At 44.5% G+C, this 25025-nt stretch overlaps 3 protein-coding genes across 6 annotated transcripts; 2 read left to right on the top strand and 1 right to left on the bottom strand.

Annotated features, from left to right (window-relative positions):
• Nucleotides 1-1982: 1982 nt before the first annotated feature.
• On the top strand, nt 1983-3005 carry LOC100383588 (Plant basic secretory protein (BSP) family protein). The gene has a single exon (NM_001176236.1). It carries the CDS (start codon nt 1988-1990, stop codon nt 2828-2830), a length of 843 nt encoding a protein of 280 aa, NP_001169707.1. The 5' UTR covers nt 1983-1987; the 3' UTR covers nt 2831-3005.
• A 2838-nt stretch (nt 3006-5843) lies between these two features.
• LOC103630785 (PLASMODESMATA CALLOSE-BINDING PROTEIN 2) lies at nt 5844-7856 on the top strand. 3 transcript variants are annotated; one of them, XR_555231.4, is made up of 5 exons: nt 5891-6186; nt 6279-6680; nt 6806-6836; nt 6919-7268; nt 7456-7856. XR_555231.4 is itself a non-coding variant. In XM_008651849.3 (4 exons), the coding sequence occupies exons 1-4, from the start codon at nt 6099-6101 to the stop codon at nt 7178-7180; spliced, it is 780 nt and encodes a 259-aa protein (XP_008650071.1). In that variant the 5' UTR covers nt 5844-6098; the 3' UTR covers nt 7181-7401. The 3 variants fall into 3 exon arrangements, 2 of the variants coding, with proteins under 2 accessions (XP_008650071.1, XP_008650070.1); XM_008651849.3 differs by lacking the exon at nt 7456-7856 and having other exon boundaries at nt 5844-6186; nt 6282-6680; nt 6919-7401; XM_008651848.4 differs by lacking the exon at nt 7456-7856 and having other exon boundaries at nt 5887-6186; nt 6919-7401.
• Nucleotides 7857-13531: 5675 nt separating this feature from the next.
• On the bottom strand, nt 13532-22304 carry LOC100273818 (uncharacterized). Of its 2 annotated transcripts, none has more exons than XM_008649344.4 (10): nt 21712-22304; nt 20705-20748; nt 20051-20138; nt 19818-19938; nt 18229-18833; nt 17594-17852; nt 17247-17523; nt 16660-16809; nt 14221-14703; nt 13532-14142 (listed from the first exon to the last, which is right to left on the bottom strand). In XM_008649344.4, the coding sequence occupies exons 1-10, from the start codon at nt 21920-21922 to the stop codon at nt 13894-13896; spliced, it is 2487 nt and encodes an 828-aa protein (XP_008647566.1). In that variant the 5' UTR covers nt 21923-22304; the 3' UTR covers nt 13532-13893. The 2 variants fall into 2 exon arrangements, with proteins under 2 accessions (XP_008647566.1, NP_001141689.1); NM_001148217.1 differs by having other exon boundaries at nt 13634-14142; nt 19818-19935; nt 21712-22091.
• Between the last annotated feature and the right edge of the window lie 2721 nt (nt 22305-25025).

Here is a 25025-nt window from a genome sequence, read left to right as displayed (position 1 = left end):
AAACCGGCGAAAAACCGCTTTAAACCGCCGGTTAATCGCGAAATCAACTGGTTTTTGCTGTTTTTTACAGAAAATATGAAATTTTTTGACAAGATTTATTGTAGTTTGTTCAATTCACATTGCACACTAAATATTAATTAATCCACACGACATGTATTCACCAAAATAACATATAGCATACATATACAACCACAAACTCCAATTCTCATGCAACAAACAATCAGCGAACTTCGCAATACTCAAATACAAGTTCTTTTATAACTCTCCAACGAGTCAACAACACATAGGTCGACTTATTTCACAATACTCACATGTTTATCTCGAGTCATATTGATAGTACTCAGGTATGTTGGAAAGATCGTGATATTGTTCCAATCCGTTATAGTGATAGGTCTATACAAAATATATAAGATACATTAGCGAGAAAACAAGAATGACAAATCAATATTTATCCACAAAGCAAAAAACATACCGGTATGTGTGTTTGGTGTTTGTGTATTGTATGTGCACCTCACCAAGTGTTGGACTTTTCTCCTAATAAGCAACTCTTAGGAACACATATAAAAGAACTAGAGCTAAGGGTTCTAGATTGAGTCTTGTCTAGACGGATAGTTATTAGAAGAACCGAAGCTACTTGATCTACGGATTTCATCTTGGACAGGAAATGAAACCGAAATTGACCACTAAATGCCTAAACTGGACTTGAGCTACGGATTTATCTTCACTTTTAACATATAACATCTTCACATATAGCATATAATAGTAAACAAGACTAATATTGTCTAAATTGACCACTAAATACTCAATTTTGGCATTAAATCCGGTTTTCCGGCAAAAATTGGCGGTTTACCGATCTCAAATAGCGGTTTACCGGTCCCAAAAAACGGTTTACCAACGGTTTTTGGTATTTATGAATTTTTTCAAATCTTTTGAATTTCAAACGAATTTTGAAAAAAAACCGGTGGTTTACCGAAACCGCACCTCGGCGGTTTCGGTAAACCGACCGGTTTACCGCCGGTTTTTAGCGGTTTTGTAAACCATGGTTACTACACACGGAAAAGGTGCGAGGCCAATTGCGCCAGATACAACCCCAATCCCCAAGTGCCCGCCTCGTGCTGTTGGACCCCAAATCCTCCCACCCAGCATGCATGTCCGGTGTCCGCGTTAGATTAAAGGGCATGTTTGGTTTGTGTCTAAATGTGCCATACTTTGCCTAAGGTTAGTCGTTCGAATTGAATAACTAACCTTAGGCAGAAAAGTTAGGCAAAGTGTGACAATTGAGGTAACAAACCAAACATACCCTAAAAGCGAAACTCTCTTGCCACAAGTCCAAACATACCCTAAAAGCGAAACTCTCTTGCCACAAGTCCAAACAAGTGTTGGAACGCTATCAAGCTGATTTCAGATTTAATATTAAAGATCCGGCCGGATGCATCGCGGGCATCCCGAAGAAATACTTAAAAAAAATACATGGAGGGTGAGAGTTAGACGGTGGTTGGCTGAATGAAGTGTATAGCTTAGATTGTCCTGAAATGATTACATGGCCGGCCGGTGTGTTCTGTCAGTAATTTTTATGGGTTCTGAAAAATATCTGCAGCGCTATGCAAAATTTTGGCTTTTTAAAACTTTGTTCGGTTATTCCTGTTCCATATAGATTGAATTTGATTAAAAAAATATAAAAAGATTTTAATTTGTTTTAGATTTAAATATATCCAATCCTACCTAATTCATAAGGATTAAGAGTAAAAGCTAATAATCCCTTATCAGGATGACCAGCCCAACCCAGGTTACCCAGCTAATCCCAGCGCCCCACTCGGTCTCCAAAACATTTGCCGTTTATATAACCCGCGCCGCTCGCAACTCGCATATTGTGGCAGCCACCACCACTACCCAGTTCCAAGCTCGCTGAAAAAAGCTTCGTCCATTGCATCCCGTCCGGCAGGCCAAAGCCTCGCTCGGACAGTCGGACCGGTCCACTACACCACCAATGGACATGGACGCCGAGGCTCCGCTCCTCCTCCCCATCGACATCACCATCGTGCCGTCGGCGCCCTCCTCCTCCCCTTCGACCCGGAGCATCGTCCTCCGCATAGCGGCCGTGCTCGCCGTGGCGTGCGCGTCCCTGCTAGCGCAGCACGAGGCCAGCAAGGGCTTCGCAGTCGCCGTCGCGAACGACGCGGCGCGGGGCAGCGCGGCGGCGCGGCGCTTCGACCTGCACTTGGCGTCCAACGGCCGCGCCGAGCGCGCCCTCCTGCGCGCCAGCCGCGCCGTGGAGCGCGCGCTGTTCCCGGACGCGTCGTTCCCGCGCAGGCAGGTGCGGCGCGTGACCGTCCGGATGGCCGCGCGCAACCTCACCGCGGGCGCCGGCGCCACGGTGCGCGCCGCGGCCCCGGGGGAGTACGTCGTGTCCCTGAGCCCCGGCCTCGTCGCGTCGTCGTCGGCGTCGGCGAACGACGCCGCCGTGGCCGCCGCGCTGCGCCGCGCGGTCGCGCGCATGTGGCTCTGGGACGGCCGCGGCGCCGCCCCCGCGCGCGTCACGGAGGCTATGGTCGACTACCTCGCGGGCGCGGCCGGTGACGACGAGGCGGCGGCGGCGGCCGAGGACGCGCACGGGTGCGGCACGTTCTCGGCGCGGCTTCTGAGGCGCTTAGAGGCGCGGCGCGAGGGCTTCGTGGCGCGGCTGAACCGGGCGATGAAGGACCGGTGGAGCGACGCCGCCGTGGACGCGGCGCTCGGCGCGCCAGCCCGGCTCGCCTGCCGCCACCACGCGGAGGAAACGACGGCGGCGCTGACCCGCCGCGGGCAGCTGGAAAATGGTGGCTGGAGGTGAGTGGGTGGTCGCTGTCAGTGCATGCGATTGCAACCTCGATCGGTCGTTTCATTTCATATCAACAACAATTGCTTTGCTTGTAAATGGTGGTGGTGGTGGTATACAAAATATGGTATCAAACGTGATGTGAGAAGCAGATTTTTGGACGTGGATGAAGGTGGTGGTTGGTAATGATACGGAAGAAGGTTCTAGCTAGGGCGCCTTGTGCCGATCGCTGTCAGTGATGCTCCCGCGCGTATATAATATAGTATGTTTATTGTGTATATGAAATGAGGATGATGATCATTCATCATGGCTCGTGGTTATGGTTGAAGATGGAGATGATATTTTCCTAGCAGCTAGGTTTGTTTAGAGCAGCATTTTCTTGTGCCGGAGTGAGATGACGCCATGTGGAGGGAGCTCTGGATCAGAAAGGAACAGCAACAATGGTGGAGATACAATGGGCAATAGCACATTCATGCATCATTGCTGAATCCAACCACTGTTTGCGACTTTACGTACGTAGTATTATTATTGGACAGAGCATGAGGGAGAAAGACTGTTGGTTGGTTCAGGCCCAGCGAACTTCTTGGGGACATATAGGTGGGACGACACCGTGGCAGCTAGTGTGGCCCCAACCTCGCTGGAAGGAAGGACGGAAGAATCCAGAGCTCTGGACGTGACTGACTGCCGGATCCATCCTGCTCCCGTTTACCCTTTTTTCGGTCTCCAAGAACACCGGTGTGCGTGCGTCGTAGTCTGAAGAACCTGCTGCAGGGTCTCGACGTTGGTTGAACTCACAGAAAGCTAAGTATGCAGCCTCTCTATGTGTTTGATTGGCTTTGCTGTTTGTATGAAGCCATAGCCATGTGAGGTGGTGTATGTTCGCGGTTCCGACATGTGCAAACGGAATGCATGTCCTGTTGGATTAGAGTAAACAACAGCAATAATACAGAGCAATAGAGTACTAGAGTGCCGTCTGCCAGCTCGGCGACCTTGTCCTGAGCAGTGAGCAGCATCACCCGCTGCGAACGCCGACCGAACCACTTACATATGTGAAAAAACAAAACAAAATTTGTTCTGACTGAAATACTACAACAACAAAACTATTAGAACGCAGCAAACACCTGAAGCAATGCAATTATGCAAAACCTCATCATATCTTCCTCGCTGTGACTGTGAGCACATGGCTTGTCAGCATGCTTCCACCCACCACAGTACATGTCCTTGTTCTTGGATGCCATAGTTTGTACTACGTGAGTGAGACCTGTTGGATTGGGAAGCCAAAGCCTTCAGAAAGAGAAAAAGTCACTTTCTCTACTGGTTTGCCATTCCTTTTCGTTTCTGACGAAAAGAAGAACAGCTGGATGGCCTTCTGTCTTCTCCTGTAGCAAACAGGACTACACGACGCTGGCATTATTGGCTCGGATATTGGCTCTTTCGCGAGTTCAGGGTCAAAAAAGCGCTGCCCTTTTTCTTCCCCAAGACATGGGTGGCCTTTTGTTGGTTGGTTACTCTAGACTCTAGTTCCAACCTCCAACAGCTGCTGTTGTGAACTGGATAGCGAGCTGGGCTGCAGCCCTAGCCAGACTCCGGTCGCGGTCGCCGTCGCCGGTCAGCCGAAGCTTTGATTTCAGCTTCAGCTGGCGCGTGGACAGACACAGACGTCGGCAGGGCCGAGACTAGATGGATGACTCAACTCGAGCTGTAGCTGTCGACTTGTCGAGTGAGTGGGTGATACAAGTTTTTACTCGAGGCCAATGAATCAAATCGTATAACTGTGGCTTCTGGGCCAAAATGGTCAGTGGCCTCATTAAAGCTTTGACGAACTTGTAGCCCATGGGCCATATGACATGGTCAACATTGTATTGGGCCAACGAAAAATCACCAGCGTTCGTTGGAACAAAGTAGGGGTCCAGTTTCTAATCGATATGTGCAGATGCTTCTTTCTGTAAAAAGTCTACACGACAAAAAAAAAATACATGAAATGCAACCAGCAACAACGCGGCACACATTCAACGTTGAATCCATTCATGTCGGCGGTACCGTTGTAAAATTGTTACAAAATTATATTTAAAGACATAGATTAAAACACTTTAATACATTCTTAGATTTTTCGGTTTTTTTTCTAGAGCTAAAGTTAGTTTCACCACGCTTCCTCTCGTCTGCCCCACTAGCTTGAGGCGGTAAAGCAATCGGCCCACACACTTCCCTTTGCCCCACTAGCAGCGATCCCAAGAACGGCAGGGGGGAGGAGGATGCGGCGGCAGCGGCTTTTTGTCCAATTTGTGCCTGCCTCTAGACGAGGACCGGAATTTTCAAGCTATCCTTTCCGCAGCAGGCTGCTTATTCTTGCGACCACCTTCCTGTGATCTTCTCCTCTCCTTCTATAGTGCTAGGCGGCGCCGTCTAGATCTGGGTAACGACCTAGTACGCCTGGTCCGGAGGGAGGGGGGCCACAGAAGCCAAATCTGCAAACTTTTTCTATGGCCGACCCCTCGCAGCTGATACTGATAATATAGATGGTCAAACGGGTCACTCGGTCCGGCCAGGCCCAGCCCATATTGGACACGTCTCGTTTTAGGCACGGTCCATCAAGCCCGGCTAGCAAATCGTGTCATGCCGGATGGGCCCACGTACCGCGGCACAGACACGGCATGTTGGTCTGCTAGCCGTGTCGAGCCGGTCCGGTAGCACGTTAACTCATCTAATTATATTGTATAATTTAGCAAAAAATGTAGCTATTGGGGGCTCAAACACATACCCAAATGTACAAGAGACTTAAACACATCTATCTAGCTAGTGTGGCGGTAGTTTTATTGTGTTATACGTTAAATTATTATATTTAATATATATAAACTATTATTTTTAAAATAAAAAATATAACTGTGTAGTGTCCGTGTCAGCACTATGGATCGAGATGGTGGTTCAGGCACAACACTATAGTCGTGTCGTGGCAGTCACTAAAGACAGGTTGGATCGTGTTTTTTCTTGTCATGCCTAGACTGGCCAATCGTCTTAGTGTCAATTGGTCATCTATAACTGATACAATGTGTGGACTCCTTTGATATCTCAATGTGTGCTGACCAGGCAGCCTGCCTGCCTGCCTGCCCGGCCAAGTTTCCTGTTATTCCCCGGCGGCCAGACTTGTGATTCCGTTTGTTCGTGTCACTGAAGAAAGCATTCGCTTTACACGCACTCGTTCCTGAATCAGCACAGCCCCAGCCTACCGGTGCCGGCTGCTGCTTCGCTGGGAGCCAGAGGCCCACCCAGAGCTCGCAAGCTTGTCATGGCTCTGCCTCTGCGGCCAGTCCATGGCTTGGCGTCCCTTCTTCTTCTGCTCCTCGTCCTCCTGTCCTGCAACTGCCACTGCCACGGTGAGTTGTTGCATACTCTGCTGTCTAGGCCGATAATGCATACTCTTCTTCTCCAATGATGGTTTGCTCCACGCTGACTCTGGCTCTGGCAGCAGGGGGAGGAAGCGAGCGGGGAGCAGGCGCGACAAAGAGGCTGGAGCGCGACGTCACGTCGCCCCTGGCCACGGTCCCGGTGGTGAACCCGACGGCGACGATGCCGTTGCCCACCGCGACGCCGGCGGCGCCTTCGCTGCCGCTGGCCACCGGCGCCGGCGGCGGGAGCTGGTGCGTGGCGAGCCCCAGCGCGGGCGCGGCGGTGCTGCAGGTGGCGCTGAACTACGCGTGCGGCCAGGGCGGCGCGGACTGCTCCGCCGTCCAGCGGGGCGGGAGCTGCTTCAGCCCGGACACCGTCCCCGACCACGCGTCCTACGCCTTCAACACCTACTACCAGAAGAACCCCGTGCAGACCAGCTGCGACTTCGGCGGCGCCGCAGTCCTCACCACCACCAACCCGAGTAAGCTCGTCAAGCTCCACCCTGAACACGTCGAGATCAGAGCAAGGTTCTTGTTTTCGCAATCTGCATCCATAGATAGATAGATGTTCACGCGTTCGCTTCTTTGTTTGCATCTGCATGCGCAGGTACTTCGACGTGCCAGTATCCAGCAACGAGGTAAATTTCTACCAACGCAAGCAAAAAAAAAAAAAGGAAAGGTAGCTAGCTACATGTGGTGATTTCTGCTTGGAACTGACAGCACCGGAGCTTCGGTCCTGAACACGTCGACTCCGCTGACGCCAGGATACGGATCTGCCCCCGGCGGGTACGGGAGCTCTCCACCGGCTGGAGACGGCAGGTCCCCTCCGCTGTACGGGAACATGTCGCCGCCGGACTACGGCGACAACACCAGCGCCGCCGTGACCGTGAGGGCACTGCCCGGCCGCAAGACGGCGGCGGCCGTCGTGGCGCTGGCCACGACGTCGACGTGGCTCCTCATCGCACTGACGGTGAGCGGCTGAACCTGCACGCCAGGCCCGCGCGCCGCGTTGCCTCCGCGCACGTGCAGTTCGTTCAGTTGCAGACTCGCAGCTCAGGTGGCGCCCGAAGGTGATGTCTCTGTTAGAAAATATTTTATGTGATCTAATTCCAAGGGGTGCGACCCGTTGTGGTGTCCCTTCACTATGTATATATATGTACACTTCATGAGATGAATACAACAGTCCTGTCATTTTGTCGTTTCTCTCTGTCTCTCTCCACTGGGTTAGCCACTGAATTAATTATAACACGTTATCAGCACGAGTCTCTACACTGAGCGAAGAAGGCCAGAAAATCATCGGACGCAAGCATGGAATATCAGAAAATAACTGGCGAGATCATCATGGCCATGATCGTGATTTTCTTCTTGGTGGATGACGTTAGTTGCGTCCACACCAAGACAAGATGGCATGCAGATGCAGGAACACTACGATGGCAATCAGTAGTGTTCGGATGATGGCTGGGATGAGGCGATCGGTGGCCAGTAAATCCAACTTGAGAGATCTCCAAGGTCAGTTGCTAATTTATTTGTTGGATTGGACTCCGTCGTCCAAAACAAGATGACAATCAGACAAAGCAAATCATAAAGGGTATGCAATCATTATTTCTCTCGATCTGTGAGTCGTGAATGAATCGGATTTTTCTTCATCGACGAACTGGCATCCTGCACCATGTGACAACTAGAGATGGCCAAATGGGCGGCACGGCACGGCCCGGCCCGGGCACGGCCAGGCACGGCACGGTTAGGGCACGGCCCGTTTAGCCTGTTTAATAGCCGTGCCGTGCCGGCACGGCACTAGTGCCTAAGGCCAGGCCCAAGCACGGCACTAAGCCTGCTTAGCCGTGCCGTGCCGGCCCGTTTAGCCCGTTTAGCCCGTTTAGCCCATATAGCCCGTTTAGCACTATACCACAGAATTTTAGTCAGATATTCACAAACACAGTTAAAACATATTAAAATAGCTAATATTGAACTGTTTAGTGCAATGGCTGACTCATTAAAAACCTATTTAGATAAAAACTCACTCTTGTGAGAAAACCCTATATAAGAAAAAAGAGTACAACACACAGCTAACTACTCGTGCTTGGATCTAATCATGTATAATCGTGCCTAACCGTGCCTAGGGGCTAATCGTGCCGTGCCCGTGCCGGCCCAGCGTGCCTGATGCTCGGCCCAGGCACGGCACTACCTATCGGGCCGTGCCGGCACGGGCCCGACACTAGCCGTGCCGTGCCGTGCCCAGGCACTACGGGCCGTGCCGTGCTTCGGGCCGGCCCGTTTAGCCCGGCCCGGCTGGCCATCTATAGTACTGACAACTGACAAGGCGACAGCAGTTGCACCTAGAGACGCGCCGTCAGGCCAGGGTATCGCACTGAGGCTGCTAGGGCCGGACGCCTACGAGCCGCCGGGGCTGCTGGTGCCGGACGCCAGGCCGCGCGCCCACGGGGCTGCTGGGGCCGGACGCGCCGTGCCGAGGCCGCCCCATGGCCGGATCCTGCGACGGTGTGGCGCGCGCTCACCGGGGCCTGGCCAGAGCGCCCGCCCCGCCGGGGGGCCAGCCTACTCGCCGCCTGGGGGCCACGCGCCGAGTCCGTGCCCGCCTGCCGCCGCGAGGCTGCGTTCCTGGCACCGCCGCGGAACCGCGCAGGCCGGATCCACGCGCCGCCGCGAAAAATGCCGCCAGGGCTGCCGGCGGCTCTGGGAAAGGAGGAGCGGTTAGGGTTTTACCCTAACTGCCACTCTTGTATGGCCGGTTGGGCCGCTGCCTGACCGCCTGGGCCGCGCTGGCCGGCTAGGCCGCATGGGCTGTTCGCCCACATGTTTGAATGGGCTAAATTTACTCATTTTTATTTTCTGTATTTTTAAATACATGACTATGATTATTTGTATCACAGTTTTAATCAGTATTTATTATCTAAATTTAAATATTTAGACTGCTGATGATATTTTTAATTGTGATACTTGTCTGTTTTATTATAAAAAATACAGACTTGTTAGTGAATTATATTTTATTTCCATTTATAATTCACATATTTTTTTCGACTTGCTTTTGTTTTTGCATTCTTTTATGTTTGCATGGATAACATAGCACATAAATAAGTCGAAACTAATGGTCCTCATGCAAAATGATATTGCATTTTTGGAAAAGCATAGGGTGATGGAGTCCTAAGCACTGGCTGCACTAAATTCTTTATAGAGTTTAGTAGCCTAGAGACCGTGCTTTAGGCCGCATTTGAAATGCCTATCACTATGAGGTCTACATCTTTCGAGATGATTACCTATATGTGCTAGCCAAAAAGATCATGGACCAAGCAGGCGTCGTGGGCTATGGAGCCAAGCTAGACGCTGCAGTCATGGTGACTGCTAAAAGAATTCTTTTAATTAAGTTCTACTTAATTAAACGATGAATTCTTGCAAAATATGACACATATCTTGAACTTGGGATTATTCAACACATGATGGAGATCTAGGCTTTGGCTGCAATAAGTTCTTGGAATTTATTTGCCCTGAGACCAAGCTTTTAGACAGCAAAAGATTATTTGCCCATCAGTAAGAGGTCTACATCATATGTCGATGATGATTACCTATATGTGTTTTCCCAAGTAGATATGTTGGAGATATGATGTTAGTTATTCACCTTTATGGTGATTTCCATTTTATTTTTGAAAAATTGGTCAAGCACAGGGTAGTGGAGTCCTAAGCATTGGCTGCGGTATGTTCCTTGAATATATCAGCCCAGAGACCATGCTTTCAGGCAGCAAAAGTTTTGCCCACTACTGAGAGATCTACTCCATTGTTTCATTACATAGAGATTATCTACATTGTGTCCACCAATTTTCAGAAATCTTTTGGTACACTGTATGTGATACCTAGAATTCTCCAACATATAAAGATATGATATATTTTGCGGCAAAGTTGCAACAGCAAACAAAAATGGTTAAACCATTTGGAGGATAATTATTTAATAGAGTTTGATGAACTCGCCTAATGGGCTTAATTATCCTTAAATGTTTATTGGATATGTTCATTTCATTTTTGCATAATATGGGAATTCACCTCTTCATTTTGGAGGAAATGAGATGCTCTCTTTCTCTTACGGTTCTTATGAAAAGAACTTATGTGCTTTTGTGGCTTGATATGCAAGCGCAAAATGAATAGCAAAGAAAATCATAAGACTTGTGGACTTATGAGTATGTGTCTACATTATATTGTAGACTAACACTTTGTATTCAAATATTTTTGCCTGAAAGCAAATATATAAGCACATTAAAAAGGGAAGGGCAATGAGTATGACAAACTCTTTTGTCATTACACTATACGTGGTATAGTGTTGTATGCATAAGCATCTAATCATGTATATGAAATCCCAATAGATGCATACTACTCATGAAAGCTAAGATATGAAGTGTACTTCAATCTTCCATCTGACATGATAACAGTGGTTAGTTGTGTAATTCATGATTTGGACTAATCATGTAACAACACTTCTAAGAGAAGACCACTTTGTTAGATGATTTGCTTTTGAGTACTATTTAAATGATGCATGAGATTTGGTATAATCTCATAATTGTGTTGTGATAGGTTCAACTCATGCGGTGTGAGTTGAACACACTCATGTGATTTGAGTGTAAAAACTCATATGAATTTGAGTTAAACAAACTCATCGATTGGAGTTGATCACTCATGTGATTTGAGTTGAACAAACTCATCGATTAGAGTTGAACCAACTCATTAAGGGAGTTGAAGACTCATTGATTTGAGTTGTTGAATACCGATACAATAATATGGGCAGTAAATCATCTATCTATGCAGTTGATAGATGTAGTGACAACATATGCTTATGTGGTCACTAGATTATGGTATATGTGGAGTCTTGAAGGATTCCAAATACATAATCACCAATCACAAATTTGCAATGCTTGGAAAGTCTTTGTGACTTAGAGCATCTTGGTCAAATATGGTACATTCGACCTAGTGAATCCTTCTTTCTGAAAGGATACACAAAGTATGGTATGTTCAGTGTAAATATGTGCAACATATTTTAAACATACATTACTTATCGACGGAGTTCAAGATAGAGGATATGAATTGAAAGAGATTTCCAATTCAAAGTAAACTATCTTGAGTATCTTAGATACAAAGTTGTCTATATCCAACATATATTGAAGAAATTCAATATGAGAGAATCATTGTTATTTGATTCTTTCGGAACATGAGATGTGCTATTGTATCTTGCAAGAGCATCCGGCCGGATATTGCTTTGCAATGATTTGCTAGCTAACAGCACATGAGATCGAGTTATGATCTCCAGGTGTACTCATGCTCTCCTTATGTTTGGATATATTGATCTTGGATATCTATAGAAGATCCCCAGGTACAAGATCAATGACATAGTTCTGGTAAGTTGGACCTACTGTCTGATAAATGTTGATCAACAGAGATTAATGGTCACTTACAATAATCATTCTATAGTACACTTCGTGGGATTGTATAGAATGATATACTACATAGTGAAGGTATGTGGTGGTCATGATTTTATATCATTGACCTTATTATCTATGGAGATAATATTACTTTGTGTTGTTTAGATGAAAAACAAGTTACGAACTAAGTCTCTACTTACTCCACATTTTAGATGTGTTTGAGAGGAGGTATGGGATGACTTAGTGATTTGTAAAGATCAGGGGGAGTTTCCTCTTGATCTGAATAACTTGTTTCTGCATCATGTTGTACTCTTTTCTTTGCATGAGTTTTTCCCCTGTTTGGGTTTTTCTCATTCAAAGTTTTTAACGAGGCAACATCAACACAAGGCCTATGTCGTATCATCTATTTTTCCCATAGTGGTTTTCAAGGATGATACATTATGACATAGTTATTGTTGTATTTGAACTAGGTGATGAGTTTATCTCCTTAGAGTTCAAATGAATCAACAATAGAGTATGACTACTCTCCTTATTTCTCCCACTGGGTTTTTAAGGAGACTCAGCTGATATGTTGATTTCTCAGATTTTCTGGCAAGATTATCTTGGAGAAATATTAGCCTGAGTTATATGTCTCATCATTTATTTTCCCTGCTGGGGTTTTTGAAATGATGACTATAGACATATTATTGTTCTTTGGGCTAGAAGTCCATGGGAGAACAATGGCATACCATGGTTCAAATAAACCATCGACAATTATCTATAAGGATAATTGAGCTTGTGTTGTTCAGATGGAAACATTAACATCTTGCAAAGTCTTGTGATAATCTTGCTGATCTATTCACAAAATCTCTACCATACTCAACGTTTTCAGAAATGTGTTGAGGTGATTGGTATGAGAAGACTTAAGTGCTTGCAAGATCAGGAGGAGTAATTCTCCGTGATATTTGATCTGTTTTGTACCATCATATTACACTCTTTTCTTTGTATGAGTTTTGCCTTGTTAAGGTTTTCTCATCCAAAGTTTTTAACGAGGTAATATCAACTAAGCTATATGCATCATCATTGACTTTTCCCCACAGGGGTTTTTATGCATGATGATTACAAGCATATTTTTCTTTTGGAGTTCAATATGAGTTTTACTCATAATCCAAAAGATATTGTGTACTCCTTATTTTTCCCACAGGGTTTTTGAGGAGTTAATATATAAGAAGACAACTGACAGATGATCAAATGAAGTTGGAATTGATCAAGGGGGAGTGTTAGAAAATATTTTATGTGATCTAATTCCAAGGGGTGCGACCCGTTGTGGTGTCCCTTCACTATGTATATATATGTACACTTCATGAGATGAATACAACAGTCCTGTCATTTTGTCGTTTCTCTCTGTCTCTCTCCACTGGGTTAGCCACTGAATTAATTATAACAGTCTCGAGACGATGCAAGACTACGGATGCGGAGGCTACGTACAAGTACACTGGCTGGCGTACCTGAAGAAGAGAAGAGCAGGATTGCGACCAGTAACGTCGTGTCTCTGGCACTGGCAGTCAGTAGCGTTGCCCTTGTTAGCAGGCAGATGTGTACAGTACAGATGATGATATTCTTTGTTCTTGCATGCCATTTTGCAATGAAACTAGACTGCACCCCTGATCTCAACCACTCCACTCCTTTACGATTCGTCAACACGCGGCTGCAAGAACGCGTACGTCACGCTCCGACCTCCAACATTAAAAGGCTCTGGACAGAGTAGCCTCGCCTATCATAGCCTAGCTAGCTACTAATTGATCAAGGACAGGTTCATGTTCAAAACAACGATCAATCTGGCATCCTCTCTTGACAAAGCACTGAGTGGGAAATGCTCATCCATCAATTAATCACCTCAATCATAAAATTGAAGCCAAGAGGCACGCAATACCTGTGATGTAAAGTTTCACTTCCTCGGGAACTAATGGCGCTGCTGTTAGATATTTCGGTTTTATTTGTCACATGATATGTGAATGACAAAAGAGAATAAAATAGAAAAGAGGAAGTCCTTTCTCTATCAGAATTTGAATAAATAGATCGAGCTACATTTTCTTTTGCCATATCCTAGAAACCCTACAGGTAGAGCATGCTCGAACATATGTCTCTTGTGCCTCAAAATGTCACGACAGCGACTCATGCGCACAGGCACAGCTGGTATCCGCGTGCCTGGATCAGAACACAAGCACTGCATGGCCTCACCGGCGTTGCACACACAACAGGACCGCCTTCCACAGAAGTCGACAAGGGGGATGGATCAGTAGGTATTTGGCCACATTTGGTTAGCCTGAGCAGCGCCACTTAGGTTACTATCGCTAGGGTTTCGGTGTTCAGGGCCCAGGCCTGGCTGTGACTGCCCAAGCGCAGAGCCAAATTGTGAAGGTAGTTGGCCCTGCCGAAGGCCGGCCTGATGACTCTGCCCTTGATAGCCATACATGGTACTGGCTGCAAGTGGGGGCATCCCTCGTGAACTAGCACCATGCATCCACATTGCAGGGTTCTCATTCTGTCAGCAGCAGGCAAAGAGTTAGTGAACAAAAGAATTTGTCAACCTCATGCAAGACTCAGGCACCATATAGTTTACCTGCTGAAGAGAAATAAATTGATTTCCATCTTTGAAATGTGAAGGGACCGTCCCATCAAACCCAAGAGTTGTTGTTGCTGCTGCTGTGCTTTGATTCAGAGGGAAATTTCCAGGCATGTTGCTTGCAGTTCCAAAGCCCCCAACGTAGCTTGAGAGCAAAGAGCCTGGCTGTGGTAAGCTAGCAAGGGCAATGTTGCTTTTGTACTGCGGTAGAGGGTATTTCACACTTGAGGTGGGAACTGCCGCTGCTGCCTGGTGGAACAAGCCACTGTTCATGTATGGTTGCTGAAAAGCGGCAGGCGGGAGATATGCATAGCTTGGTGGAAGAGATGGATAGCCAATCATGCTTGCGTAGCCAAGAGGAAGGGTTGGTTGAGCATAGGGATGAAGAAGATGCTGAGGGAGTGGAGGCCCTGAAGCAATGCTGGTGCTTTGCTGAGATTGAGTCAATTGAGGGTTGGGTAAACCAACTGGATTGGCATTCTGCGAGAATCAAACACACAATAAGAATTGTGCCATGTATATATCAGATCCAAGAAAAATACTCCTTCCGTTCCAAAATAGTAGTCGTTTTAGCTCTAGATTTTTATGTCTATATCCATATGGATGATTATGAACCTAGACATATATATAGAACACATACATTAATTATTGTATGAATCTAGTAAAAAGGTAAAACGAATTTTAATTTGGGACAGAGGGTGTATAAACTAGGAAAACTATATGTATATGCCCATTATGCAAAGACAACTGACTACAAGTTTTAAGTGGAAAATAAGATGAAAGTAACATTATGGCACAACTGGCATGGATCGATCATTGAAGTAGTCAGTAGCACAATCTTCACTAAAACTAAAATAAGAGTACACTATAGTGTTGGAGAATGGAAATTTTTAACCCTTTGAATTCTTTCTTAAAAAATAGACATAGAAACCAGAAAACACATAACAGATGCCTAAAGATGAAACTTAAGTCCCTCTAAAGCTCAAATTGGAGATCATAGTAGTTCCAGTTCCAAAAATAATAAGAAACTAAAAAAATCAACGTAGTTGGGTTCATTATCAGGATTTGTCCAAATACAAATCACATTTGAAGACTGCTAGTTTACTATCAAGCTTGCTCATGGCGACATGGTGCAGTTAACGGCGACGACTAATGTGCAATCAGGTCTTATGTGCAAGCGAGATTCTTGCCCGTTAGGTCATATGATCCAACCGTAGATATAACTATGGTTTGTTAGGGGGTTCTTTATAAATCCACGCGAGCCAGTGGTGGAAGGATTAAAGCGTTACATGTGACATTCGGTTGGAATATTGGATCATGATCTAACGGATCAGGAGTCTTGCTTGCACGCTTGCACATAAGAACTGATTGCACAGTAGTAGTTCCCGTAGTTAACATAAACCAAAACACAATCTAGCAGGTTAAGAGAAGGAAGTTTATCATTCTTGAAATTTCATGCTCTTAGCATTCATCATTTACATGTAACATGATAAGTTAAAAACACTGACACACAAATAGCAAGATAACAAAATCTTAGGCTATCTCCATCAGTTAACCCATCCTCATCTCTCATTTTAAACTTCACTCTATAAACAGTGTAGTCTACGTTGCAAATCAATGTTTTGCACGGCCATATGCATGATCTTAGGCTATCTCCATCAGTTAACCCATCCTCATCTCTCATTTTAAACTTCACTCTATAAATAGTGTAGTCTACAGTGCAAATCAGTGTTTTGCACGGCCATATGCATGATCTGCACCGCTTCCTCATCTTTCATCAAAAAACGCAAAGGAAGTTTATCGTCCTAGCAGGTTCCACCACATTCTTAACACTCATCATTTACATGTAACATGGTAATTTCAAATATTAGGAAATAATCACAATCAAATAGCAACATAACAAAATCGTATGTACCATCTCGTATTTCACCGCCACCACCGACAACAACAAATCCTTTTGTCCCAAGCAAGTTGGGGTAGGCTAGAGATGAAACCCGCAAGAAACGAGGATAGGAAAAAACACGGAAGAGTAAAAGACAGACAGTAGAGTTAAGGGTAAACAAAAAAAAGACAAAGATAATGGTTCGGGGACGTTGATTGCTAGTCTCGTATTTCACTATAAAATGCAAATGTTCCACCCATGCAAATCTTAGGACTAATGACAATTTATACAACAGAAGAAGAAAAAAGGCTCGTTATCCAAAGCAAACATGAGCCTTATTTATGACATTTAGTCAACAACAAATGAAATATATATTGCCCTTTCAAGACCAAAATTCTAACAGATCAGACTACCTAGCGACATCAAGTACCTGTAGGTAACATAACCAACAAGACAGAATGTACCAAGTTGGCAAGAAAGAGAGAAATACATTGTTGCTTCACTGGAAAGCACAGATGGAGTTGAATTTGCATGATTAAGTGAAATGTTCATACCTCTTGGGGCTGCGTAGAAACAGTTGTATTGCTCATGGATGATGACATTGTACCATGCATCATAGGAGGATGGGTGAGCAATAGTGAAAATGCTGGATCAAATTCACGCAATGGTGGAATTGCTGGTGGCAGGAGACCATTTTGCATTTGCTGCAGACACACAATAATAAAACAGACGTTAGTTGCTGACTCAACAATAGAACAGCTGTTAGTTGCAGACACACACAAAAATAAAACAGCTGTTAGTTGCAGACACACAATAATAGACCAGCTGTTAGCAAAGAACATTAATGCAAAGTAAACAGAATAAATAATAGCATATGAACTGCAAAAAAAGAAATCGGGTGCTCTTTTTCAAAAAGTTAGTGTGCCTTCCAATAGTATAATAAGCAAGCAATGTCAACCTTTTATGAGGTCTCTCCCAAGAGGCACAGACAAGACAAAGAGTTAGGTGTAAAGTATGACAGTATATAAGCAAAATAGCAACCACAACACTTAATTTGCATATACATAATTGCGTAGAAATTTGCAACATATCACGGCAATTAGAACTAGGATGACACATCACACATGGCATGGGTCTGTACCATGAAGCTTGAGAAAGGAGAGATGTTCTGGAATTGTCGGTTTTCCTGTAAACTCTGTGAAGCAGAATCTTGCAACGGTGCACTTGAAGTTGCATAATCTGGAGTTGATGTTAGGTTGTATTCAGTATTGCTTGTGACATCCAAGAAATCAGCTCTAGTGACTTCAGATTGCTGTACTGATGTAATATCAAGATTCTCCTCGTTGCTGTTTGCCGCAGAAGTAACATATTCATTAACATCAGTAGCTAAAGTCACCTTGCCTTCATCGTCATGGATCCTAAAAATAACGGCTTATAAGAGCTACATGATAAAGATGGAGCTAAGAAAATAAAAGGAAAGGAACATACCTGCCATCTGATTGGTCAATTGAATCATCATCAGGAACTGCCGCAGCATCCCCATGACTTTCAAGAGGTTTTGTTGTCAAGGATGAATCAAGTGTTCCAGACACAAAACTACCAAACGTCAAATGCGCACAATCAGCATTCGAAACCTGAAGATGATCAGGAATTATTACAGCCGGATTATCATCGGACAATTTTGGTCCCTCATGCAGAGTCAAATGATCAAATTGTGTTGTCGCTGTAGACACGTCTCCATTCAGATCTGCCATCAAAGAGGTAAACGGTAATACAAAATGAGAAACTTGATGAACACCTTCAGGAACACCCAATTCACAATGTAACACAATAGATGGCCATCGTCCCATTTTATTTTAGAAGGGGCATAATAGGTAACAGGTAAAGTAGTAGAAGGATGGCAACATAGGGGTGTGCATGTGTGATATCCAAAAACAAGTGGGATGTGTGATACCTACATATTAGGAAACAAAAGGGAAAAAAGATCCACAATTACACATAATAAATAAAATAAAGAACTTACAACTTAATTTACTTATTAGTAAGTAGGGTCATCGGAATCATATAAGCCGGACAACATGGGGAAATACAGGTAAGACAAAGCAAGGCTGATTTTGACTTACTTTGGTTGTGCTCAAATGGAAGGCCATTGAGCTGAAAGTCATTTGTTTTCTCTATCGAGCCTTCATCCACATGGCTGACAACTTCAGTATATTCTGATTGTATATCTTTACCAGAAGCAGAAACTTGTCCAGGAGATATCAAGCTTTCTGTATTGCCCTCTTCCAAATTTGCATATTTTTCAATGTCATCTTCATTGGCATCTGGCGTTGATGACCCTTGTGCATTAGCACTCATGGAAGGGGCTTCAACATCTGTTCCCTCAGCTGAAGGTAACATATCAAATGCGGAAGCATCTTTAGGTAGAGAGTGCACCTCAACAGCACCGTTTGGCAATTTATCTGCTGCGACATGGCCTGCTTCTGATGCAAAAACAGTTCTGTTATATTCCTCAGGCACAAGATTTGGTGTATTGGAAATGACTGAATCACCAACGGTTGGCAACGCAGTGCTACTTGCAACAGATCTGCTCCCAACTTTAGCTTGAGGCCTGCCCATCTTCACTATTTCAGCCATGGAAGGGCGACCTGGAATACCACCCCAACCATGCTGCACTTTAGATAAAGGCTGAGAAGTGGTGTTCTTAGCATCAGTCTGGGCAACATTGCTGCAAAAATAATTAGCCTAAAAGAATTAGTAAGCCTGCCAAGGAAGCCTTGAAGCTACCTTTACAAATTACCAGATAAAGTGAACACATTTAATTTGCATGAGTGAAACTATACATTATCAAAATTCAAAGACACTGCCAATTTGCCTTGGAAAATGGTTACTAAATAATATAAACAGTTAAGAATACAGAACAGATGACACAGAAATGAAGACAAAGTATATGGAACTGATACTGCAAATGTTGATCTTTTCATAATATTCAAGCCAGAAAGTATCAGGTCCTTCAATGCCGTAACAAGTTACTTGTAGAGAAGGACATCAGAACGATATCAAGTAAACTTTTTTCTACTATTCCTTCCTCTAGCATTATATTAGTGAAACATAACAAAAAATATAATTGCACTTAGCCTACGTTTAGTGATGAAGCTACTCCTTTAATTTTCGTATGACAGAATAAATGCTTCAATTGCACGCATTCTAGGATGACAAGTAAAAAACAACAATTATGTTCTGGTTTATCAAATACTACACTCTGTTCTGTAGGACCTACTATATTTGACTTATATGACCTGTGTTATCCACCTTTGAACATTGTTTTGTGAAGAGAACACTAGAAATGAACTATAGCCATTATGATCAAAGGTCTAATAGGAAACCAGCCAAAATGTCTATTCCATTTCTGATGTACTTCAGTTATCAAATAGACAAATGGACAAATGGTGCAAAATAGTAAGTACAAGGGAATAACTAAAACTAATGAAATAGTTTCAAAAACTACAATACCAGTCTGGAGTAAGTTGGGTAAGACTAGCTATGAAATCCAAAAAGAGTTACAAGTCACAAGGAAGAGAAACAAATGAAGGAAAGGACAACAGTGATATATGAAGAAGACATTGACTTGAAACGATGAAAACGGCAAACATTAACAAAACAATCAACATATAGCTAGGAATCATATATGGAACCAATAAGTAGCACATACATAGTAGCAGAAAATATTTCTGTAGTGTCACTTGTCTTGACATCCAAGGCTGATGAGTTTAGTGGAGCTTGCATCTCTGGTTCCTTTTTTACAGGGCCTTTGAAACCGCCTGTAGGGTCTGCTGAAATGAAGAGAGAGAAAACAAAATGAGAGCACCATTTATCCTGAGGAAACTACAAACCATACATCATTATAACAGTTATAGCACAAAAATACAAAATGAAGAATGCGACCTCGCCCACTTCGATCTGAAACAGCCTTATATCCTCGGTATGTATATTTCTGGAAAGGTCGAGGCCTTGTTTCGTGATTAACTTTAGTCTACAGATAAGAGAGAGTTTGTCAGGGGAATAATAGTTAACCTGGAGAAATGGATTGACTCAGATCAAATGCCAAGATGCACTAAAGTTTACAGAAAAGGATTTTTGAGTGTAATAACATAGTACCCAAAAAAAGGCATATCAATGCATAGATCTATTTCAAAGCAAGTACAGTGCAATGCAACTGCTCTGTTAACAGTTGTATGTTGATTCTTCAAGCAAGAATGGCACCATATAGCAACACGACATATCAGTCAGTCTATAGCATGGCAGGAACCTAAATCCCTTATTCAGTGCAAGATTGCACAATCAATGACCTTCAAATTGCAAAAAGGAAAATCTTACATTACAGTGAAAAGAAAACCCTCAAACAAAAACCAAAGAACGAAAAGCAAACAATGAACCTATAGAAAAGCTGGGGATATAACCGTGTCATGGTAACACAAAACACAGTTTTGCACTGTAGACTGCACTATTCGCAGAGGAAAGTTTGAAATAGGAGATGAGATGGGAGATAGGGTGTGTAAGCTGCTGGAGATAGTCTAAGAAATCCATGCGTCTACGAACCTCCTTTTTCCTATCCCGCTTTCTTCTGACTTCATGAAAAGTATCTGGATAGACATGAATTAAAAAAAGAGTTAGATTAATCATAAGAAATCCCTGCCAAAAATATCATAAACAAACATTTAAGATCCTCAATGATCTATAGATGCTACCCTATGCTTCATTTATTACGAATATATCAGCCATAAAAGTTAAGGGTTAGATGGTGCATTTAGAAATTAGAATAAAACAAATGAGCAGAACTAATGGAAGGTTCCATAACTTGTAGCGACCTTAGGTAACTGGCACCCAAGCATCTCTACACTGAAAGTACTACTTACCCAAAAATATACGCTACTTGGCACATACCAATTTAAAGAAAATAGGTAGGCAATGCGTCTATGCCAACATATAGACAGATAGAAAACTCAATACCAAGAAAATGGTAAGCAATACATGAGTGAACTTAAACACATCCTATTGATGAAGATAAAAGGGATGTTTATGGTAGGCGCAACAGTTTTTGTTTACATATAAGTACCAGGTAACATGATCCTGGAACACAGTTGGATTACAATGGGATATGAATCAGGACTTACGTAGGAAACTGAACCCTCACCCCCCCCCCCCCCCCTCCTATTATTACACCATGGGGTGGCACAATCTGTTGCAAAAGACACATTCATAAATGCAAAAAAAAGGTTGTCCGTTGACAAATATAAATTAGTGTCTTCTCCCATCTGAAGTCATGAGCATGACAAATTAAAACTTCCCAGCATGCTTCACAGTGACGTTGAACCTAAACTGGCAAGCAAAACAAGTCGCAGCGTACCGCATCCGCAGAATCGGACCAAATTTGCAAGCAATTCAACAGCAACCGTCCAAAACGGGGGGGTTACAACTTATACCACACGAGGGGGGGCACAAACCCTAGCGCTGACAAGCATCGCACGACAACGTCCACGCTAAACAATTGGAGCCCGCGAGGACAAAGCTGGAGCCTAGAGCGAGGTGAGAGTATATGCCCTTACCCTGGGAGATGAGCCTCTCGACGGCTATGTCGGGGTCCATTCCGCAGTCGCAGAGCGTGGCGTAGATCTCGCCCTCCGAGCGGTCGGCCAGGATCCCCTTGAGGCTCTGCACCATCTTCCTTGAGGCGACCGGGATCGCCGCCGCATCCGCCCCGTCCGGCGCCGCGTAGGAAGGCTGCCTCCCGCCGCCGCCACGGCCACCGCCCCTCATGGCGCTCCCGCTCCCGCCCCCGCAGCCACCACAGGGGCCTCCGCCGGCTCCTCCCCCTCCTCGATCCGGGGCGGCGACCAGCTGCGGTCGCGTCGCCGCTGCACGCGGTGTACGGAGCAGCAAAACCCTCGTCGCCGCCGCCCCACACGCACCGTATATTGCCACAGCCACGCAAACGCACGCACCGAGAGAGGGCCGGCCGTGTACGAGCTCAGCTAATAAACGGGAACGGGGGAATGCCGGTTTCCTTACCTGAGCTGAAAAAAGAGAAAGACAGACGAATAGCGCCCTGCCCTGCCTTCCGCCTTTGCTCCCTGCACCCGGTCTCTCCTCTGTGTCGCGTTTCACCGGTCGCTGACAGACGGGTGCCGTTTATGAAATCAGTCCGGATTGTTTCTCCTCTCTCTCTCTCTCTCAATTCGTTGCGGTCTTTTAAAAAAACGTATCTGCCCCACAGAGATAAAACATTAGCAACTTAAGCTAAGGGTCTAACTTAACTGTTTAAAGTTAGTTCTATAATTCAAATGGCTAATAATTTTATATAAGTTGTGACGTCTTATACAGGAAATTAAACACAGATAGGTATGATATGCTTAAATGGTAATGACATATTAAATGGGTTTTTCGCTCTTCTTATAATAATCATTCCTTAATTTCTAAAGGCACACATTATTTATCTAAGTGCGTATAAGCAGTACAATTTTCCGGTGTCGTGAATAATGTTGATAGAGGGGCGTGACGTGAGATGGCTGGCTTCACGTGCAAGGTGGTCAGAAGTAGAGATGTCAATGGGGAATTATCCACCGGGTTATAGCATCCCAGACTCATCCCCATCATATTTAATCTATCCTCATACTCATCCCCATTCGGGTTTCGGGTTCTCAATGGGTCCCCATCCTCAATTAAGGAATAACTATGTACTAATAGCTAGCACAAACTATCCAGATTTCATACATCACTACATCAGCAAGCACTCATCCATGATCCATTCATCCATCGATCAGAAAAGAAATTAGTACTTCAGGACCGATAGAAGAAATGAAGAAATGGAGTCTACTCACCTTCCTTGGTCACCATTTGAGTTCGTTGGTGCCTGAGAATTCATGGTTGTCACCGTCGTGCTAGGCTCATAGTAGTCGGCGGTGCTCCTCGTCGCTGGTGAAGTCGCCAGTGTGCAGTGCTAGCGCAACTGTCCAGGCGTGTGGCAGTTGGCCGACTGGACAGGGCATAGCGTATGGCTGGTTATTTTAGGGTTTTGTTTTTTGATAGTCTACTAGTTTCCTTGCTATGTTGCCTTGTTGGGCTAAGACCTGAGGTGCGCTGCCGTGTTGGGCTTGGTGTTTGGCTTGGCCTCAACTCATTCTTACAACAAGGACAGGTGTACAAGCATGAAATACACATGAGTAATCGGGTTCGGATTCTTGTTTTCTAAACCCATACTCGTTTAACCAATGGGTGGATATTTTGTCCCATATCTATACCATGGGGATAATTTTTGTCCCGTACCCATACCCTAATAAAGGAATTCTTCATGGGTTAGCAGGTATCGGGTCCCATTGACATCTCTAGTCAGAAGAGTCTTTTCGTTCTCTGATTTGTTGTGTTAATCATGTAAGGCTCATGTGGATGTATCCAGCCAAGATATAAAGTTGTGACGTATAGTACAACCATATAATGCGGTGTAGTAAGCAGTAATATTTTCATGGCGCAAGCATCACTGGTAGGAAGTCGTGACATGAGATAGATAAGTGCTTGTAGAAAAACGTGATGTGAGGTGTGGTCGTGTAGGAAGGTTTGATGACCGGCTTCAGACTTTGATTGTTATTCTATTATAGACCTAAATCCGTTTGAGATGGTTCGGTGTAAAATAGTTTAAGTAGGCTTCAAATGAAAAGGTGAATGAAATTCTTCTTATTCTCTTGTTTATTGTGTTTATTATATCAGCCTTGCGTGGTTGTATTCAATTATATATGAAGTTATGTGACTCGGCATAATAAAACCAAGTGACGCACGAGAGCCTTTTTTTTTGCATTTAGAACCTAGGGCCAAATAAACAGGCTCACAGATTATAACGCATCTTTCTTTCCCTCATAGCTCTAAGACTTTTTTTGGAAATCACTGGCATCTTCCTTTCAAGGTTTATTAGAGTGAGATATTATTTTAATATACTGCTCTGCAGCTGCAATCTATAAAGATAAAATATTGTAGAAATCGTAGCTGTAGCCGAATTAGAACTGCAACAAACCGCAATAAACAAGACGATCGATTATGGGCCTGTTTGGTTCAGCTTTTTTCTGACCAGCTTTTCTGAAAATCTGGCTGTGGGGACTGGGGAAAATCTGGCTGTGGAGAGAATTTGAGTATCATTACGATTACGTGTGGAGGAAGATAAAGTTGTTCATAGGGCTCAGGATCTAGAAAGTAACGGATTCCTACTATTACAACGACTCAACCGATTATGTGTTTATGTTGATTTTGGATGGTTTTTGCCCCCAACGAATTTTATAGAAGCTGGCTGAAAAGCTGAGCGTTTGGTAGTCCGCAGCAGTTTTTGGTGGCCAGAAGCTGCCAGAAGCTAAAACAAACAGGCTCTATGTCCTACATGGTTAGTGGTCTGGAAAAAGCATGGCGTGAGATGATTGAAATGTTGTTTGAAAGGTGTGACCTGAGATGGCTGGAGTGCTAACTGTAAAGTGTGATGTCAGATGGTTGGCTTCAGGTGAGAAGGGTGAAACCTTAGTAACCGGGAACCGGGAACTTGGCCACGTTCCTCGTTTCGGGAACATGGGAACAATCTCGTTCCAGTAGTGTTAAATCTTAGTTTTTGCAGCGTTCCGCGTACCATGTTTCCGTTCCTCGATCCTATCGATCCGGGAACCTGGTTACTAAGGGTGAAAAAAAGATCTTTTGGTTCTATTATTTGTTGGGCGTATATCGCTTGGGTCTAAAACTGTTGTCTCCAGTTGGTTATCAAGTCGGGTAAGGTGTGAGTCTTCATTGAGCTTGTTGACGAAGGTCTCCTTCTCCTTGTCGTTGATCACCATCCCCTTGCCCTTAGGATTCATCTCTTCGGGCGGTTAGTCCCTTTCTTGAAGAGAACGGC

The sequence above is a fragment of the Zea mays genome, chromosome 6 (assembly GCF_902167145.1).
Source record: "Zea mays cultivar B73 chromosome 6, Zm-B73-REFERENCE-NAM-5.0, whole genome shotgun sequence".
Classification (NCBI taxonomy): domain Eukaryota; kingdom Viridiplantae; phylum Streptophyta; class Magnoliopsida; order Poales; family Poaceae; genus Zea; species Zea mays.
This window is presented reverse-complemented; position numbering and strand designations above follow the sequence as displayed.